This window comes from Castor canadensis, chromosome 7, assembly GCF_047511655.1.
Source record: "Castor canadensis chromosome 7, mCasCan1.hap1v2, whole genome shotgun sequence".
Taxonomy (NCBI): domain Eukaryota; kingdom Metazoa; phylum Chordata; class Mammalia; order Rodentia; family Castoridae; genus Castor; species Castor canadensis.
In genome coordinates, this window is record NC_133392.1 from 121,279,899 (window position 1) to 121,299,132 (window position 19,234).

Consider the following 19,234-nt stretch of genomic DNA (forward strand, 5'->3'; position numbering starts at 1 on the left):
CAGATCTCTCAAAAATAACCAAGGCCAAGAGGATTGAGGAAATGGTTCTTATACATGTGTGGCTACCTGGCATTAAAGCCAGATACAAACTCATATTTTTTATACAGGCTCTTCTACTTAAATAGAGACAAAATGACTATTTTTACTAGCTCTAAACATGTCCTTTCATACTTAAAGATAGTAGTTTTAACTTGTTAGAACAATGAGTTTTTTGAACACATATACTGATAGTATATTGTTGCCAAGGTAATTCTACTCAGTTAAAAAGGAGAAGAAAAAAAGATACTGTCTAGATAAAAGGGTAAAATGTCCAACCATTAAAACCCCATTAGAGGGGCCCTTTTGTTGTTGTCTTGTCTATCCCCACTACAGTTAAAGTAGCAGAGATTTCTTCTTGGATCCACCACAGTCAAGTCAAGCCAGCTTCTCTTGAGTGGGAGTGCATCCCTGATCCAGCTTCACCATGTAAGATCATCCTCTGGAACCTGAGCATCTTCCCTTGGCAGGACTCCACTTCTCAGTAAACAACAGGGGACCAAGAACAGCAGGACAACTGTCCTGCTCTAGTCATCCCCGGAAGCTGACTGGTCTATGCACGGCTGAAGCTTGAGGAGTCAACTTTCCAATGGGACAAACAGACTATTTTCCACACCAGTTATTTCATTGTAATGCATTGTCTCTCCTTGTCTGTGTCTGTTGCCATAGTTCTCACCCTAGTCTTCACCATAGGCTTGGCAAAAACTGCCCACCGATTGGATTCATGGTGAAAGGCTTTTGTTAGCTCTCTTCTGTCTCTTTTGGGCAGGATGCATAATTACTGCTTATTGTTACTTATATGGTCTCCCTTCATGGTCCCAGAGCTTTCATACATGCATCATGTATACATACTACTCAGGCAGAAAGTGTTGTCACTAGGACTCTGCTTTTCCATACTTACTATTCCTATGCAAGTCTGTCATTGGGTAATGCACTCACAACCACACCACCTATTTAATGTGCTGCCATGGTCATCAGCATATCTGCTTCAACCCCACTTGCCGCCCCCAGGAGCAATGGTTAGAGATCTGGAGCATCTGCAACCCTGGGAACCTCATCAGCCGCACCCAGGTGTTTAACCCTGATAAACCTGTGTCAATGTTCTTTGAGGCATGTGCAGCTATAGACCAAGGTGGATGTGGAGGTATAGGCTGTGGCTGTGACTATGGAGGCCTAGCTTGGGAAAGAGCCTATACATCCAATGATAAGTATATGTGCAGGGGAGATACCTCTTGGCCATGTGATGATGTGGGTTCTTATTATTGTCCTTATTGGGGTTGTGTTTCATGGGCCACATGGGAAAGGTCAAAACAGTACCCCTCCTTCACAAGGGGACAGCTGCCCCAAACTGCACTCCTGGTACCTATAATCCTCTAAATTTCACTGTACTTAAACCATCTGATTGGACATGGGGACATGTAAATGGTATAAGGATAGATGAAAAGGGTCTTAACCCCGGGACTCTGATGCACCTCAAAGTAATAACCATTACCCATAAGAGTTCCTCCTACCAAGTTTTTCACTCCTTTTATGAGGAGATGAAGAGTGAATTTTCCAACTCTGCCAAAGCTAAAAACTTGTTCCTCTCACTGTCTGAGTATGTAGCTCAGATACTGAATGTCACTTCGTGGTATGTTTGTGGGGGACCAATGTGGGAGACCACTGGCCTTGGGAAGCAAGGGAACTGGACCCATGGGAGCCTTTTTAATGAGACTGCCTTCCCAAAATACAGAAAAGATGTCTAGCTCTTAAAAACTTCCATGATTGGAAATTACTGTATCTCCCACCCAGGAGGCCAGTTCTCCACCTCTGTGGAAGATTTAACGCTTAGGACAAAAGTTTTACAAAGACACTGCCCAAGAGACCCAATGATGGGGAGCTCCAAACCACACAGAACCCCAGCCCCATCCGCTGGCCAACTTTTCTAATCTCCAGAAAGCATGGAACAATGTTACTGCACACATAGATTGATTGGCAAGCGCCCAGGGGGCTATATTGGATCTGTTGGGAAGCAAGATTATACAGTGCTACCTAGTAGCTGGTTTGGGTCTTATGTGCTAGGCTCAATCAGACCATCCTTTTTCCTGCTTCCCCTCAGACAAGGTGAAAAGCTAGGAGTCCCCATATGTAAAGAAAGATTAAATAGACAAAAACAGGGTATCTTACAAATTGGCAACTGGAAGGATGATGAATGGCCTCCTGAGCAAATCATCCAGTACTATGGCCCTGCCACTTGGACAGAAGACAGGTCCTGGGGCTATTACACCCCTATATATATGCTCAACCACATCATCAGGCTGCAGGCTGTTGTTAAAATTTTAACTAATAAAACAGCAAGAGCTTTCAATTTACTGGCAAAACAAAGCACTAAGATGCGCAATGCCATCTATCAAAACTGCTTGGCTTAGACTATTTGCTGGCTTCTGAGGGAGGAGTTTATAAAAAGTTTAACTTACAGATTGCTGGTAAAAAAAAAGTCATAAAAAAATCACAGATAAAATGAGAAAGCTTGTCCATGTCCCCGTCCAGCCTTGGGAAAGATGGATTCCCAATGACCTGTTTGGAGGATGGCTCTCTGCCTTAGGCAGTTTCAAAACCCTGACAGGGGCAATAGGCCTAATCCTGGAAGCATGCTTAATATTACCCTGCCTGGTTCCCCTGGTATTGCAGTCTTTCAGGACCACTGTAGAGGTCACTATAAAAAAACAAACAAAAACCAGTCACACATGTAATAATGCTATAAAAATACAAACCTCTAAATCAAGATGATGCTCTTTAATCCTACCCGGGTCCGAGCATCAAAGGGGGGAATGTTGTAGCAGGGAGGAGGACCAGAAGAGAAACAGGCAGGCTGTGTTCTGATGATGAGACAAGGGGAGGGGATGGGAAAGCAGAAAGATAAAACTTAAGAAATTGAAACATGAAGGTCACATAGCACTGGGAAAATGAAATAGCCAATAAAGTCACATGTAGCCACATGTGGGATGAACTTTGCTTTTTGCTTCTGTACCCTGTATATACAGTGAGACCTCTTTGTTCTCGGGGCTCAGCCTTTGGACAGGAGTCCGCTGGGTCTGTCGGCACAATAAAACATTGCTTCCTGATAAATTGCCTCAATGTCCCATATCTCAGTTTGAGATTCCCACAACAGTGTAACAAGCTTATTTTTTGGTGGTACTGGGGTTTGAACTCAGGGCCTCATACCTGCAAGACAGGTGCACTACCACTTGAGACACTGTCAGCCCTTTTTTGTGTTGGGTCTTTGCAAGTTAAGTCTCACAAACTATTTGCTCCTGCTGGCTTCAAACCTCGATCCTCCTGATCTCTGAGTAGGTAGGAGATTACAGATCTCTGAGTAGGTAGGTAGGATTACAGGCATGAGCCACCAGTGCCTGGCTCTCATTTTCTAAACTTGGTAGTTGGCTTTATTTTTTGAGGTACTGGGGCTTGAACTCAGGGCCTTCACCGTGAGCCGCTCCACCAGCCCTATTTTTGTGAAGCATTTTTCGAGATAGGGTCTCACAGAACTATTTGCTCAGACTGGCTTCAAACTGAGATCCTCCTGATCTCTGCCTCCTGAGTAGCTAGGATTACAGGTGTGAGCCACTGGTGCCAGCGGTAGTTGGCTTTAACTGATAAAATTTGTGTCATGCCTGGTGCCAGTGGTTTATACCACCAGCCAGTTGCGGGTGGTCTGGGCCATCCCTGGGCAACCTACATGAGCCACAAACTTTTTCAATTTCTTGCCTGCCTCAGAGTGGCTCAAGGTGCAGGCTCTAGTTCAAAGCCAAGTACTGCCAAAAAAAAAAAAAAGAATTACACTGGTGAGGTTGGGATATTCTCTAGAATATGAGAAGTCCTGGGGTTTGATCCTCAGCACTGAAAAAAAACATAATAAAACTACTTTTTTAAACCCTTTTAATCACTCTAACACATCTACTCCCATTTTCTTCATTAGTGAAGCAGCAGTATTTGGAGTGACCACTTACTAACCCTTCTACAGTGTTTCAACAGTTTGCTGCTCTGTATTAGCATCCTTACTTCATGTTCTCTTTCCTGTAGCATTCACTTGATTCTGACTGAGATCTAGAAAATCTCAGCCTGTTGTGCTACAAAGTGGTGGGGTGGGACCCACTGTATTGAAAACTTAGAAATAACTTGGGTATATATTTGACCTAAGACCTATTTTCTTTAACTGTAAAATGAAGATTCTGGAACTATAATCACTAACTTTGTTTTTTTTTTGTAATCTCCATCACTAAAAGGACAAACAATATACATTATGAGGCAGGATGGAAAAGGAAAATGAGATATGGGAAACAGGAGCCAGGAATTCAAAGGTAAATACTGTATTAATGGATACTTAACCCAAAGTGCACAGGCATGGATTTCATTGCTTTAAGCTTCACACTTCCTCATTAAGCTGCAACATAGTCTTTTGTTTTTTTTAAAAGGCAGCTCACTCCCTGTGTAACCTTGCCTGATTGCCCAAATAATTAGTATACTCTGGGATCTGAGCAAGGATATATAAGGAAAGACACGTATGTTGGGGAACATTTGATGAAATGACTCTTTTGATCATAGTAGTGTTTGTAAAGGAAAATATTATCCTAAGGAAAGACACCTGGCTTAAAAGGAGCATCTGATGAAAACCATCCTCTATTTAAAAGGGATGCTCAAGGAAAACACATCTATGTCACAGTGACCCAAATTTAGTAAACTGACCAGACTTGGTATCTCTGGACCCAAATGATGTCAAAACTGTAATAGTGAGAATAATTGAATGTACTAGGTGTCCAGAACATAGGGAAACATTCATTCTAAGGTAAATTTTTTTGGCAGTACTGGGGTTTGAATTCAGGGTCTTGCTCTTCCTAAGTAGGTGCTTTACCACTTAGGCCAAGCCCCCAGTCACTATGGCAAATTTGAGCCAAATCCCCAACCCACTTTTCTTTTTTTTCATGATGTTAAGAGCACTCAGAGCATCTTTTATCAGATGTACCTTCACCTATTTCTGGTTGTGTACTATCTTTGCTTTACTAATAAATTTCTTGGTCTATACCTCAATATATCCTAAAATTCTTCTTTTTCGACAATGTCACCAATCCAGCAGCCAGGGAAAGGCTTCCTCCCTTTTAGAGACCTCCCTGTTGCTTCATGGGGTTCTGGTAACAATTATACCAATTAATTACTCAGTATTTGTCTGAATGAATGTCAACCAAGATATTATTTTCTCCAGGAATACTTTGTGGGCCTCTATAAGAAGTACTATAGGCTTATCTGAAATACACTGTTAAATAATACTTGTTTAACATTTATTCTTTTCCATTAATTTCCCCTAAGGATTTATAAGTTAAATAAGTTCCAACACTTAAACAGTACCTTGCATAGATATTTAATGAAATGAATGATGTCCCAGTAGTAGAAACTTCTGTAGTTTTCAGAAAGCAGTTATTGCAAGTGGACCATTAAGGAACCCAAAGCTTGAATTAATATTAAATTTTAAAATCAAATGGCCAGAATCAAAGTAAATAAGACACAGTTTACATAAAATTTATAACATTTATTTAGGCAAAAAAGATTCCAAAACAATCTGTACATACAACATTAATACTTAAGTGATGTCCTGATTTAATATATAGCATGATTCATGTACAGAACTCTCCCATTTATCTGGCCATAATGAGAACAATGCCTTCAGTCCAGACACTTAAGAACCTTTGAAATTTACAAGCATTATACTTTTCAATGAATTTTTCATATACCTTGAAAGGAGTTAAATTCAATCAGAATTCAAGCAAAAGATAGCTTTTCTCATACAAGTCAGTGAGAATTTGACAGGGAATTCTGCAAAAGTCCGGGACTTTAAAAATGTATTCATGCAAATTATCTGAGAGTACAAATCTTGACATAATATTCTCTCATTTTTAGAGAAAGAAATGCTATCAAGAGTTACCTTTTATGAAAGTATCTCCATTTTTATTAGCTAGTAGCTTATTGCCTCAAAGCTGATTAAAATAAGCTTAAACAACCTCAACTTGAACAGCTTTCCTCTAAGTAAACCCAAAATCAAGCACATTCTACTAATGAATTACATTTATGATTTCCCATAAAATAATTTCAATAAATTTGGAACTTTGAAATAGTCTTTCCCCTCCACAAAGAGTATTTCACTATGTTGCCCAGGTTTGTCTTAAATTTGTGGGCTCAAGATCCTCCTGCCTCAGCCTCCTTCATAGCTGGGGCTATAGGTTATAAGCCACTACCCACATGTGGCTGAATTTGTTTGTTTTTTTTTAAACAGGGTCTCATTTGTAGCCCAGGATGGTCCTGAAACTCTCAATCATCCTGCATGTGCCACCACATCTAGCTTGAAATATTCTTAATCACCATTTGTCTGGCTACAAAGTTAAGCTGTGTTTTTACTTCATTCAGAGTAATATGAAACTGCATTATCTTTGCATAATTTACCACCAAGAAAGTGGGGGAAGGAAGAAATAGGCAGAAAATGTTCTTTCTTAGGCTACCAGTCAGTCAGTATAGTGTCTTGGGTTAAGATGTGGAAATGGAAGAATGCATAATTAAGAGTGTACCATATCATGTAAGGTCTATGAAACATTTAACAAGATAAATCAATCACTCGTTTAAAGCCCAACGGCTTTAAATTTAGCAAATTTTCCTAAACACTATTATTTTCTCGTCACTGGACAAAGGCTGGTCTTTCATTATTCCCGAAATAAACAGTTCGTGACTTAACACTGAAAATTAAAATTGTGTCAATACAAGTAATGATAAAGACTACACACCCAGTATCCACAAAATACATAGAATCATTTGAAAAAGCTACAGGGGTTTAAGAGGGAATACAGAAGTTTGCAAACCTCTCTGGAAGCTGCCTCAGAGCAGTTCTGAAGCTCTAACAGTATAAAGTCCCCAAATAAATAACATACAAATAAAACTAGAAGAGCCCACATCAGCTGACAAAATGACACTATCTTTATTTAACTTAAGCCTGCAGCTTAATAATACTGTTTATATCATGATTAAGGTTGTACAATAACTAAATAATGTAAACACACCATTAGAGGGTAGGAAAGGGTACATTTCACCACATACAAAATAGTTCGTTTCTATTGCCCCTGTTAAACCATGGGTACTGTTGCATTGTTTTGGTTTTGGTTTTTTTTTTTTTTTGGGGTGTGGAGGGGTGGTACTGGGATTTGAACTTAGGGCTTTCTATGCACTCTACTGAGTAAGTCACAACTCCTGCTTGTTTTGCTTTGGTTATTTTGAATAGGGTCTTGCTTTTTGGCCAGGCTGGCCTGGACTGCAATTCCCTCCCCAACTTTTTTCTTGTGAGACTGGGGTTTGAACTCAGGACTTCAAGCTTGCAAAGCAGATGCTCTACCGCTTGAGCCACACCTCCAGTTCATTTTGCTTTAATTATTTTGGAGATGAGGTCTCACTTTTTGCCCAGACTGGCCTAGAACTGTAATCCTCTGGATATTAGTCTCCCAAGTAGCTAGAATTAAAGGACTGAGCCACTGACACAGGTCTGTGATCCCATTTTAAGGTTCCTGCCCTCACTGGAATGATAGGTGCGAACCACCATGCCCAGCTTTTTTCCACTAAGATGGGTCTCCCAAACTTTTTCGCCTCAACTGGCCTAGAACTTCAGTTCTCTTGATTTCAGCTTCCCATTTAGGTTGGGATGATAGGCCTATGCCACTGATGCTGGCTAAAAGGACTCATTTGTAAGAGCAAGGTCCTAAACTGGATATATGGGATTGATGTTTTTAAATGTTAGTCTTCAATTCTTTGGAAGATTGTAAATAAACTAACCTTTTATTATTACTTTATTTATTTTTTAACTGCAAAGAGAAAAAAAATTAAATCTTTTTTTTTTTTTTCTGGTGCTGGGTTAAAATCCAGGGCTTCATGCATGCTAACCACTCTCTCTAGCACTTAGCTGGGCTGCACCCTTAACCCAAAAGAAAAAAAGAAGCTTTTTTAGACTAGACTATAAAGACCATAGCAAAACTTACTTAATTTACATGATGCAAAGAATAAGATGCCTTAAGTATATTTGCTGTACTTTGTTTTTGTCTTACTCAATGATACCAAATCTGAAATACCTAATTGTTTCTTTTCTTTCTTTTTTCCTTTTTTTTTTTTTTTGGTGGTACTGGGGAGATCAAATACATTTCCTTTAACAGATCCAAACCTTGCTGTTGTTGTGGACTAATCTAGTGATGCTTTACAATATCTGAGGATATCAATGATTTGAGTAGTAGATTGTTCAGTCCTAATCTAAACTGGCTTGAAAGAGCACCCTTAAATCACTAAGAGGTAACTTTTTTCTTTTTTGGGGGGAATACTGGCATTTGGACTCAGGGCCTACTCCTTGAGCCACTCCACCAGCCCTTTTTTTGTGAAGGCTTTTTTAGAGATAGGGTCTTACAAACTATTTGCACAGGCTGGCTTCAAACCACAATCCTCCTGATCTCTGCCTTCTGAGTAGCTAGGATTATAGGCATGAACCACCAGCTCCTGGTGAAAGGTAATCTTTGAAGGACCAAGTACCACTATATTCTTGTCTCCAATTTAAAAAGTAGGTCTCATAGAATCTACAGATTCTAACTGTAGAGACTGTCTAGTTATACCTTACAATTTCAATGCATACATCTACTGTATTTTAGTCAGATTCAGGAACCTACAGATGATTCTGTGCTTTAATTCCATATACAATTTTAAGAACCATCCCAAAGAACCATCCCAACCATAAAGGCACTAAAATTTTTATTATTTGGGATATGATCAGTTATTTTACTTTTAAGATTCAGAAGTATCTGGCTACTACTGATGTTCAAAGTAGTAAATTTAAATAATTTTGAGTCTTCATCTATCAAGGAATTACTATGGGCCGGGTAACACCTGTAATCCTAGCTTCTCAGGAGGTAGAGATCAGGAGGATCAAGGTTCAAGACAGCCCAAGAAAGTATTTCTGTGAGACCCTATCTCGAAAAACCCTTCACAAAAATAGGGCTAGGGCTGGGGCTGGGAGTGTGGCTCAGGTGGTAAAGCGCCTGCCTAGCAAATGCAAGGCTCTGAGTTCAAACCCCATGCCCACCAAAAATAAATAAATAAATAAATGGTGTGTGGGGGATTTACTGTTTTCTGTACATTTTAGGCCATGCACTTTTGTCTGGAAAGGTAATATAAAATAGAAATGTAAGTCTAACTTTTCAAATAGTACTTCTTTTAGCTACAAAAGTAGACCTGGAAATGTCAACATAGTTAAATTTCAAGCTATTGCAGGCCATTCTACTTTCTGAATTTTGCCTTAAGACATTAAAATTGAGAAAAAAAAGGCAGAAAAACAAAACAACTCCCCAAAAAACCTCTAAAAGAATTTTCCATTTCCTCTGAAGTAAACAACTTGTGAAAATTCACCTTATATCTAAACAAATTAGGTGAGAAATAAACCACAATTTAATATGTTTTTTCATGTTTATAAGTATTTTTTTTTAGTTTAATTTAGTTTTCATCCCCATGAAGAATTCTCAAAAATTCATCAATCATCGTGATAGTGATATAAATAGTGTCAGAAATAGGATCAGCATATTAAGAAACCAGCTTCTTTCTAAAATGATTCACTCCTAATAACTACTATCATTTAAGTTTCCCATTTAAAATCTCTATTGAAATATTTGGGCCATCTAGGAAGAAAATGCAATCAGTGTGAGAGCTATGTGGCTCAAACTTGTGATCCTCCTGCCTCAGCCTCCCAAGTGCTGGGATTATCCACCATATTTACCTTAAAATAAAATTTTAAATAGAAATTAAGTCTCTTGGTGACTTGCTGTCTCCCAAGTGCAACTTTTTTTTTTTTTTTGTGGTACTGGGGTTTGAACTCATGGCCTTCAAATTGAGCCACTCCACCAGCCCTTTTTTTGTAAAGGTTTATTTTGAGATAGGGTCTCACGAACTATTTGCCCAAATAGTTCTACCACTGAGCTACACTCCCAGCACAAATATAACTTTATGTGCCAAAATTTACTGTTGTCAATTGTATTTTAACTAAGTAGGTTAACACTCTGAGCGTCTCTATTCCACTGAACAAAACTGATTTTGAAATAGAAGGAAAAGAAAAGCTAGTTCTAATCAGTGACTTGTTTTTAAATTCACATTTCAACAATATAACATATAGAGACTCAGACAGGATTTAATACAGAATGTTGTAATATTTTATACTGTGATACTTGGGGAAATATTTCTTGAGTAACCTGCAGTTACTGTGCAGGAAATAGCAGTTATGCTTCCAGCCACAAATGTGGAAAACAGCTTCTGTTCACTGCCTGAAGAGAGGGGGCTCTAGAAGGGTAGCCTGTTCTGTTTTAAAAACTATACCATGATAGCAATTCCTAGTTCCTAATCTCTGTTCTTCCTTAATAGTTTTTCTTTCTAATATATTTTTCTACCAGCCATCCAGTCTTGAGACAGTGAGTAACTTCCATAAAGAGAGAATTCAGATTTCCATTCTTTCATACTAAGAAGGACATCTTACAACAGATACACAGAGAATAAAGGCATTGTATACAGAAGTGGTATAAAATTTACAACAGAAGCAGTGCCAGAAATCAGATTAATAGCTCATCTAAAGCTGCAAATTAATTGGAAGGGACTTTGAGATCAGAAAAGTCTGGCTTAATGGTTCGTGCAAACTTTACCATAAAACTGTAGAATCTCAAGCACAGGTTAGTTCAAACACTGAAATACATGGAAAATTTCCTAAAAGGCAATGATGAAGGAAGAGACCTTTGTTGTCTCATAAGTTAAAAACCACAAGACAAATTAGAGTGTTCACATGGGCAGTATTGTACATTATCAATCTCAAACTGATCTTATGTTTCTTATCATAGCACCCCCCAAAACACCACAGAGAGTAAACTATTTCAAATAAACCAATCACAAAAGGGATTCCTGTCATTCAATTATCCAATTACCTATGGCTATTAATTTAGTTTGGCCTGCGGCTGCTTTTTACAGGGAGGTGGCCTCCCATGGCGCACAATGTGTTTTTCTAAGCTGTCCAGAATGGCTATAGCAATCTGCTGGACATGGGGATCAGTCTGTTCATGTTCTTTGATGTTGTATAAATGCTGCAGTCCTCCTTCCTCAATCAGCATACTGCAGTACCTTGAAGCTGAGATAAAACAGGAGAAAGATTTTCTTAAACACAAATTATCTCACAAAAAAATGAGTTCTTAAGCTTTCTGTACGTACATTTTATTGTTTTTTTGGTTTTTTTAATGGTACTGGGGATTGAACTCAGGGCCTCATGCATGCGAGGCAAACACTAAACCACTGAGCTATATCCCCAGCCCTGTACTTACATCTTAGACATTTTATTATTTTGATCACTGATAAGCTATAGGCTGATAGATACCAGATAATGATGTTGTGTCCAGAAACAAGGCCCATATGTAAATAATAAATAAATAAATACAATTTTTTATCCTAAACTCAAAACACAGACAACCTGGGAAAGAAAATAAAAAGGGCAAGAATCATAAGTATCTTTGTTAGGTATCTCACTCAAAATCAAAGGTAAAATAAGCACTGTTAGAATTTTACCATTTACTATCCCTTTTTAAAAAACCTAATGGTACTCATACTGCAATTTAATTTTGTTTATAATTTTTAAATATTTTCTGTGACTTTTTTGGTGTGTGGTGCTGAGAGTCAAACGAGGGGGCCCATACATGGAAAGTACATACTCTATTACCAGGCTATATCTCTATCTAGTTATCTATCTATCTATCTATCTACCTACCTACCTACCTACCTACCTATTCAGTAGAGCAGAGACAATTTTGTGTAGTTAAAAGGCTAGATTTTTGTCTTTCATTGTTTTTGTTTTTTACTGTGCTGCTGGGATCAAACCCGGAGCCTGAACTCTACAGGAGCTACATCCCAGGCCCATCCCATAAGTATCTTATATTTATGAATGAGCAACTCTGTTTTGGGTAATTTAGTAGGAAGGGTCAGGGAAGCCTCCAGGTGGCAACTGAGGTAGGCTCAAAGTAGTTTTCTTAGTCACATCCCATGCTCTCAACCCTTCTTCTCTGACACATAAGAGTTTTTATTGAGTTGCCTTTTTGTGATATACATCAAGTTTTCATCAAATAATGCAACAATAAATAATCTCAAAAATATCACTGTCACTGCTGTAAGTATATTGTTAAAAACAACTCTTAGCTGGGTGTGGTGGTACAGCCCTTTACTACTGAGGCAGCTGAACAGTAAAGTACAGTTTGGTTAAGAGGGGGTGGAAACTGACCAAATAAAATGTCAAAAAAATCCTGCCTAAATTGGTGCAGGTGGCTTACGGCTATAATCCTACCTACTTAGGAGGCAGAGATCAGAAGGATCGCAGTTCAAAGCTAGCCTGGGCAAATAGTTTGGGAGACCGTATCTCAAAACAAAACTCTTCACAAAAATGGAGTGGGTGAAGGTGTAGGCCTTGATTGCAAGCCCAAATACTGCAAAAAATAAATAAATAAATAAAATAAAGAGACATCTGGTTGGGAATGTCCTTGAAACTTCCTTTTTTGTGGTTAACTCAGTAGTCACTACATCATGATAAAAGAGATGTTTGTGAAGAAGGGAAAGTTCCAGAACTAGCACATGCCCTGAGGGCTGGGATCTGTCCTCAGATGACTTTTTGAGACACCCCTCCCCAATTAAAGCTTCTTACTTAGGGAATGCATCTCACGTATTAATTATAACAGAATGTATTATGAGTGGAGACATGCAGCAGATAAATTAAGTTATATAACATTTGTCCTGCTAGTCCTAAGAGGATGCCCCTTTCAGCCCACCGTGAGCCACAGCTCTAGTCTTACATTACAACCCCACCAAAAGAGTCCGGGCCTGCGCTTTGCTCAGGTGCTCCTTCTGCCTGTGGGAGTGTATTCCACTTCCACAAATCTATACTTTGCTTGCTACTTTTGTGTGTTTTATGCAAATCTTTTTTTTGGCAATACTTGGGTTTGAACTCTTTTCACTTGAGCCACTCTACCAGCCCTTTTTGGTGATGGGTGTTTTAGAGATAGGTCTCCAGAACTATTTCCCTGGGCTGGCTTTAAAATGTGATCCTCCTGATCTCTGCATCCTGAGTAGCTAGGACTACAGGATGGGCCATCAGCACTGGCCAAATGTTTTTCAATTTCCCAGGAACCTAGAAAACTCGTAATGGACAGGTGCTCAGACACCTCCCCCACTCCTGTATCACCACCTCCCAGAATATATAGAAAGCTTTTTCCCCTTATATGGAAAACCATGGAGCCAATTATTTGTAGCCAGTCACAAAAAAAGTATATGAATTACTATGTAGGGCCTACAAGTCTACATTTTATTATCCTTCTATCTATCTATCTATCTATCTATCTATCTATCTATCTATCTATCTGTTTATACTGCAGTTTAAATTCAGGTCCTTGCCCTTGCTAGGTAGGCACTCTACCACTTGAGCCACAATCCCAGACATCTTTTAATTTTTTAAAAAGTTATTTGTACTGGCTTTTTTTCTTTATTTCTTTTCTTTTCTTTTTTTTAGAGACACAGTTTTGCTGTGTAGCCCAGGTTGGCCTTGAACTCTGAATCCTCCTGTGTCAGCATCCCTAGTGCTAGGATTATAGGCATCTGCCACCACACCCAAATGGATCCTGATTTTTTTTTTTATAAATATGAACTGCTTCACAAATTTGCATGTCATCCTTGCACAGGGGCCATGCTAATCTTTTCTGTATTGTTCCAATTTTAGTATATTTGCTGCTGAAGTGAGTACTGGATCCTGATTTTTAATTTAAAAATATTTTAAGGTGCTGGTGGCTCATGCCTGTAATCCTAGCTACTCAGAAGGCACAGATCAGGAGAATTGCGGTTGGAAGCCAGCCCCGAGCAAATAGTTCAAGAGACCCTATCTCGAAAAAAAAAAAAAAAAAAAATCGCAAAAAAACATGGGGCCAGAGGAGTGGCTAAGCTAGCAAGCATGAGGCCCTGAGTTTGTACCCCATTGCCACCAAAAAAAGAAAGAAATAAAGAAAGAAAAATAAAAAAGTTTTAAGGTATACTTTACCATTAAACTGGTTCTCTATGTTAGGTCAAATCATTTGTAGAATGAGTTTATATTAACAAATATCTGACTAACAACTATATTATGACTTTGAAAAACAATGATATGGAACCTAATCTAAATACTTTGCTTGGGGCTAGGGATGTAGCTCAGTACTATAGTTTTTGCCTAGCATGAGTAAGAACCTGGGTTCAATTTTCAGCAGCAGCCCCATCCCCCACAAAAAAAGGAAAATAAAATATGTATGATATAACATATATATCTTCTGTTCAACACTGCCATTTAACCTGGTGTGGTGACGCACACCTGTATCTCAGCTACTTAGGAGGCTGAAGCAGAAGGATCACTTGAGCCCAGGAGTTCAAAGACAGTGATCCTAGGCAATTTAGTGAGATTCCAGCTTGCTGGACAGATGCTCCATTACTTGAGCCATTCCGCCAGCCCGAGACTCCATTTCTTAAAACAAAGAAAAATAAAAATGAATGCTTTGCTTCTCCAGACATTAAGAGTGCTAACAGCAGTTCTTCACAGAATACTGGGTAAATGAGGATTGAGCACTAGAACATATCATAAATAATGGCTGTAAATCTACTTAAGAACTTTTACTTAACAAATTGAAATTTACTATAGGATCTTAATTTTTAAATTCCAGGAGGTTAGAATAGTATTTCATTCACCATTGTCATTTAGTATGGCAAAGAATACATTTAGTTCATAACTAAAATTCTCTTACATTGAATTTTTAAAAATCAGTGTCTTGGGTTGGGGACATGGCTCAAGTAAAGAGAACCTGCTTAGCAACTGCGAGTGTCTGCGTTCAAACTCCAGTTCCACCAAAAAAAAAAAAAAAAAAAAAAGTAAAAAAAATCAGTGTCTTTAAATGTCATTGAAATACACAAATTAAAAATGGCTTTTTGGTCTGAAGATATACTTAGTGGTAGAGCACTTGCTAGTTAACACGTGGCACACCTTGGGCTCAATCTCCAACACTGAAAAGAAATGGCTTTCCTGTGAAAGGAGAATTTCACTTGAACAAGAATAGCACAATTTTGTTTCCTGGTACATACGATTCTTGCTGCAGACGTGTTGCATGGCCCACACTGCCCATAGCTGAACTCCAGGTGTTGTGAAACAGCCAAGTAACGGGAAAAATGGATTAAAGGATCTAAAAGTTAAAAGAAAAAAACAAAGTTACATTCTATACATAGTGTCAATTTCTAAGCAGTGATTCCTAAAAATTTTGATTTACAAATTATTTTCTATTTCTAGATTAAATGAGCAATAGAACATCTTTTCTTTGTTGTGGCCATTTTGGGAAAGATTGCATTCAGTCATGTCATTGGTACAGAAAGGTGGTTAGAATAGAGTACTAAAAGAGAAAAAAAGGTCTTTCAAAAGAACTTTTTTGGTCTTAAAGATATACATTTTTAAATCATTTTCTCTCCCTTTTGTTTTTTGAGAAATGGTCTCACTATGTAGCCTAGGCTGGTCTCCTGATCCTCCTGCCTCAGCCTCTTGAGTGCTGGGATTATAGCTGGGTGCCATGCCCAGCCTTAAGATACACATTCTAAAGACCTTGATTTGGTAATAAGAAATGGAGAAATCAGGTGATAATTAGTAGAATACCATGAACTAGAACAGAATTAGTTGTTTTTATTTCTACTGGTCTATACAAAAATGGGTAACACATAAGTTGGGGAAGTAAAAAATGCTAACAGCACAGCATTTATGAAGCAGCCAACAAAAATAAGTTGCAATAAAATTAATTATGCAATTAAAATATTTCAGGTAATTAATAAGATGCCTAGCATGCACCTAACTGACATAAACAGGATTAAGCATCCAATACGCACTTAAGATGTTTACCATTTTCTAGTATAGACTTAATCGTTAATTTTCTAACGTTCTATGCATATCTAGCATATTGGTGCACGCTGATATCCCTCACTAGACTATAACATTCTTGTCGAGAATCACATCTTGGTCATTTTTAACTTTCAAAAGCATAGAACATATCCATGGGACTTATCTTCATTAAATGTGAACTAAGGGCTGGAGGCTTGGCTCAAGTGGTAGAGCACCTGCCTAGCAAGCATGAGGCCCTGAATTCAAACTCCAGTAATATCACAATAAATAAGCAAATAATCTATCAATTAATCAATTTAAAAAAAAGTGAACTAAAGGATGGAATGGCGAATGATAGGCAGTAGAAAAAAAATCAAAATACTTCTTCTATTTATTTATTGGTACTGAGGTTTTAACTCAGGGCCTACACCTTGAGCCACTCCACCAGTCCTTTTTTGTGATGTGTTTTTTGAAGACAGGGTCTTAGGAACTATCTGCTGGGGATTGGCTTCGAACTGTGATCTCTCCCTCCTGAGTAGCTAGTATTACAGGTGTGAACCGTTGGCACTCAGGTATTTTTTAATTTGAGTTTTTTTTCTTTTTTTAAATTTGGTGGTAACTACAGTTTGAACTTGGCCTCATGCTTGCTAGGCTGGCGCTCTACCACTTGAGTCATTCCATCTGTGGATTTTTCTTTGTGGTACCAGTCCCAGAATTTTAAATGCTTTAATGCATTAAAATATATTTCCAAGCTGGGTGCTGGTGGCTCATGCCTGTAATCCTAGCTACTCAGGAGGCAGAGCTCAGGAGGATCACGGTTTGAAGCCAGCCAGGGCAAATAGTTCATGAGACCCTATCTCGAAAAAACCCATCACAAAAAAAGGGCTGGTGGAGTTGCTCAAGGTGTATACCCTGAGTTCAAGTCCCAGTCTGCAATATATATACATTTTGTGTGTGTGTGTGTGTGTGTGTGTGTGTGTGTGTGTGTGGTGGGTTTTTTCGAGATAGGGTCTTGCAAACTATTTGTCTGGGCTGGCTTCAAACCACGATTCTCCTGTTCTCTGCCTACTGAGTAGCTAGGATTATAGGCAAGAACCACAGGCACCTGGCCACTCTTTGCTTTTTTTTTTTTTTCTTTAAAGCCAGGACTAACAGATACTTTAGGGTAAGATTTATACATCTTAATAGGAGTGACCTTGAGGTAAGAAAAATGACCAAGTTATTGGCTTATTATATATTGTGCTGATTACCTGTATGCTACCATCTCACATTCTGGAGTTGGCCATTTCAATATAGCTGAATGCTAGAAGATATAAGAAACACAGAAATGATTATGGTATTCATTTAACATCACATTATTACATTATGATTTAGCCATTAAGAATGTTACTTCTGTTTATTCTCAATCTTCCAAGGAAACACCAAATGACCCTACCAAATCATCGAGAAGAGAATTCCTCTGGCTACGGCTCAGAGTCCAAGCTTGTTCACCTCTGGATATTAAATGGGCAATAATTCCAGCAGCAAAATAACTGACTTCCACTTCAACACTATGTAAGAGACTACTGATGTGGTCTATAAAATCTTTCCACATTAATTCAGAATGTAATTCTTGTACTTCAGCTATATTGTTCTGGAAAACAAAAAAAGAAGGTACAAAAGTTAAAGTAATTCATACAGTAAATGGCTGAGAGAACCATTTTCAGACATTGGACAAGAAGTAATGCCAGAAGGCAATCATTGAGAAGAAGTATTCAAATGGGGCAGTTTCCAGATTGCAGTGTAGAGAAGGGAAACCCAGAGAGAGCCTGGCAGTTTTGTTGAGCTGAGGAGGTAGAAATTATACTTTAGGGTGGCCAAGCTACAAAATTATGTACAATAAAGTAAAAATAAAGTAAAAAATAAATAAGGCCCCGGAAAGAGAGGGACACAGAGGAAGAGAAAGAGAGAAAGAGAGAGACAGACAGACAGACAGACAGACACACACACACACACACACACACACACACACACACACACACACACAATGATAGATGGAGGTGATACACCTCTCATGTCTTTGGCTGAGCAATGATATGATATAGGGTGAAACTTCATGAAGCTAAAAAGAACTTCCAGAAAGCAATACACAAACAAATTCCAAAGTAACAAAGGCCTAGGAATAGTTCATAGTCCTATTAGCCAGAGTGAGGAGATGGCAAAATTAGCAAAGGATTTGATAGTAGTGGAGTTACATTATGTATTAGCCCTAGGGTAAAGGCTGATCTGAAGCCACTTAACAAAACAACAAAACAAATATACAAGCTTCAAAAGAAGTAAGTCAGGGCTCAGTGGTAGAACACATGACATATAAGACCCTAGGTTCCATCTCCAACACCACAGGAGAAAGAAAAAAAAACAAAAAGCAATTTGATGTGCAAGTAATTTAACTGTATGACAGTATGAAGTACAAGACTCTTGGCCTTGTGGCATGGCTCAAGTGGTAGAGTACCTGTCTAGTAAGTGCAAGGCCCTGAATTAAAACATGAGCACCAGCCAAAAAAAAAAAGACAGGACTCTTTAGAAGAAAACAGTAAAATTTCACAATGAGTAGCATCCAATAAAAAAAAAAAAATTAAAAGATATCAGATAGACAAAGGGGTAGAAAATATATTCCATAACCAGGAGAAAAATCATAAGAATGGACCCAGAAATGACAGAAATAATAGAATTAGCAGACAAAGATTTAAAACAGCTATTGTAAGTATTATAAATATGATTCAGATATCATTTCTCTGTTTGAAATTCAGTTTTGTCCTTGAATCCCAATTGGGTGGTTTTTGACCTCTGTACTTGAAATTCTCTAGGCTTTTGTTCTTCTGTCCTCTTGTTAATTTTCACTATATTCCTCATAGCTTCCCATCAAGCCACAGGGCATTTGATGGTAGTCCACATGTACCTTGTGGATTACAATTTATTAGATTCTGGTTTTGCCCAAATACTTAGCATGCTTTAGTAATAACTAAAACCTTCCATGATTTGGATAGGAACAGGTATTTTTCCCAAGCTGATTAACAGAATATGGCAGCTGCCCTTTTGGAAGGAACAGTTAAAACCTAGATGTGGATTATGGAATAGCCTAAAGTTGAAATGATCAAGGAAAAAAGGTTTAAATCTAGAGTGAGAGGGAAGATCAACAAGAACATCACAAACTTAATTTTTTAAAGAAAAAAC

General features: G+C 38.3%; 1 protein-coding gene and 1 non-coding gene across 2 annotated transcripts in view; both read right to left on the minus strand.

The window, feature by feature from the left end:
• Positions 1 to 5,584: 5,584 nt before the first annotated feature.
• The window catches only part of Zyg11b (zyg-11 family member B, cell cycle regulator), a 65,659-nt gene continuing 52,009 nt past the window's right edge, over positions 5,585 to 19,234 (minus strand). The window contains exons 11-14 of the mRNA XM_074080115.1: positions 17,457 to 17,654; positions 17,272 to 17,324; positions 15,244 to 15,341; positions 5,585 to 11,242 (exon numbers count right to left, since the gene is read on the minus strand). Of these exons, the coding sequence (XP_073936216.1) occupies positions 11,052 to 11,242; positions 15,244 to 15,341; positions 17,272 to 17,324; positions 17,457 to 17,654 (540 nt within the window). The 3' untranslated portion in view covers positions 5,585 to 11,051. The remainder of the gene's footprint in view (positions 11,243 to 15,243; positions 15,342 to 17,271; positions 17,325 to 17,456; positions 17,655 to 19,234) is intronic.
• On the minus strand, positions 13,782 to 13,884 carry LOC141425155 (U6 spliceosomal RNA). Its single transcript, XR_012450247.1, has one exon. It is a non-coding gene; the product is annotated as a U6 spliceosomal RNA (small nuclear RNA).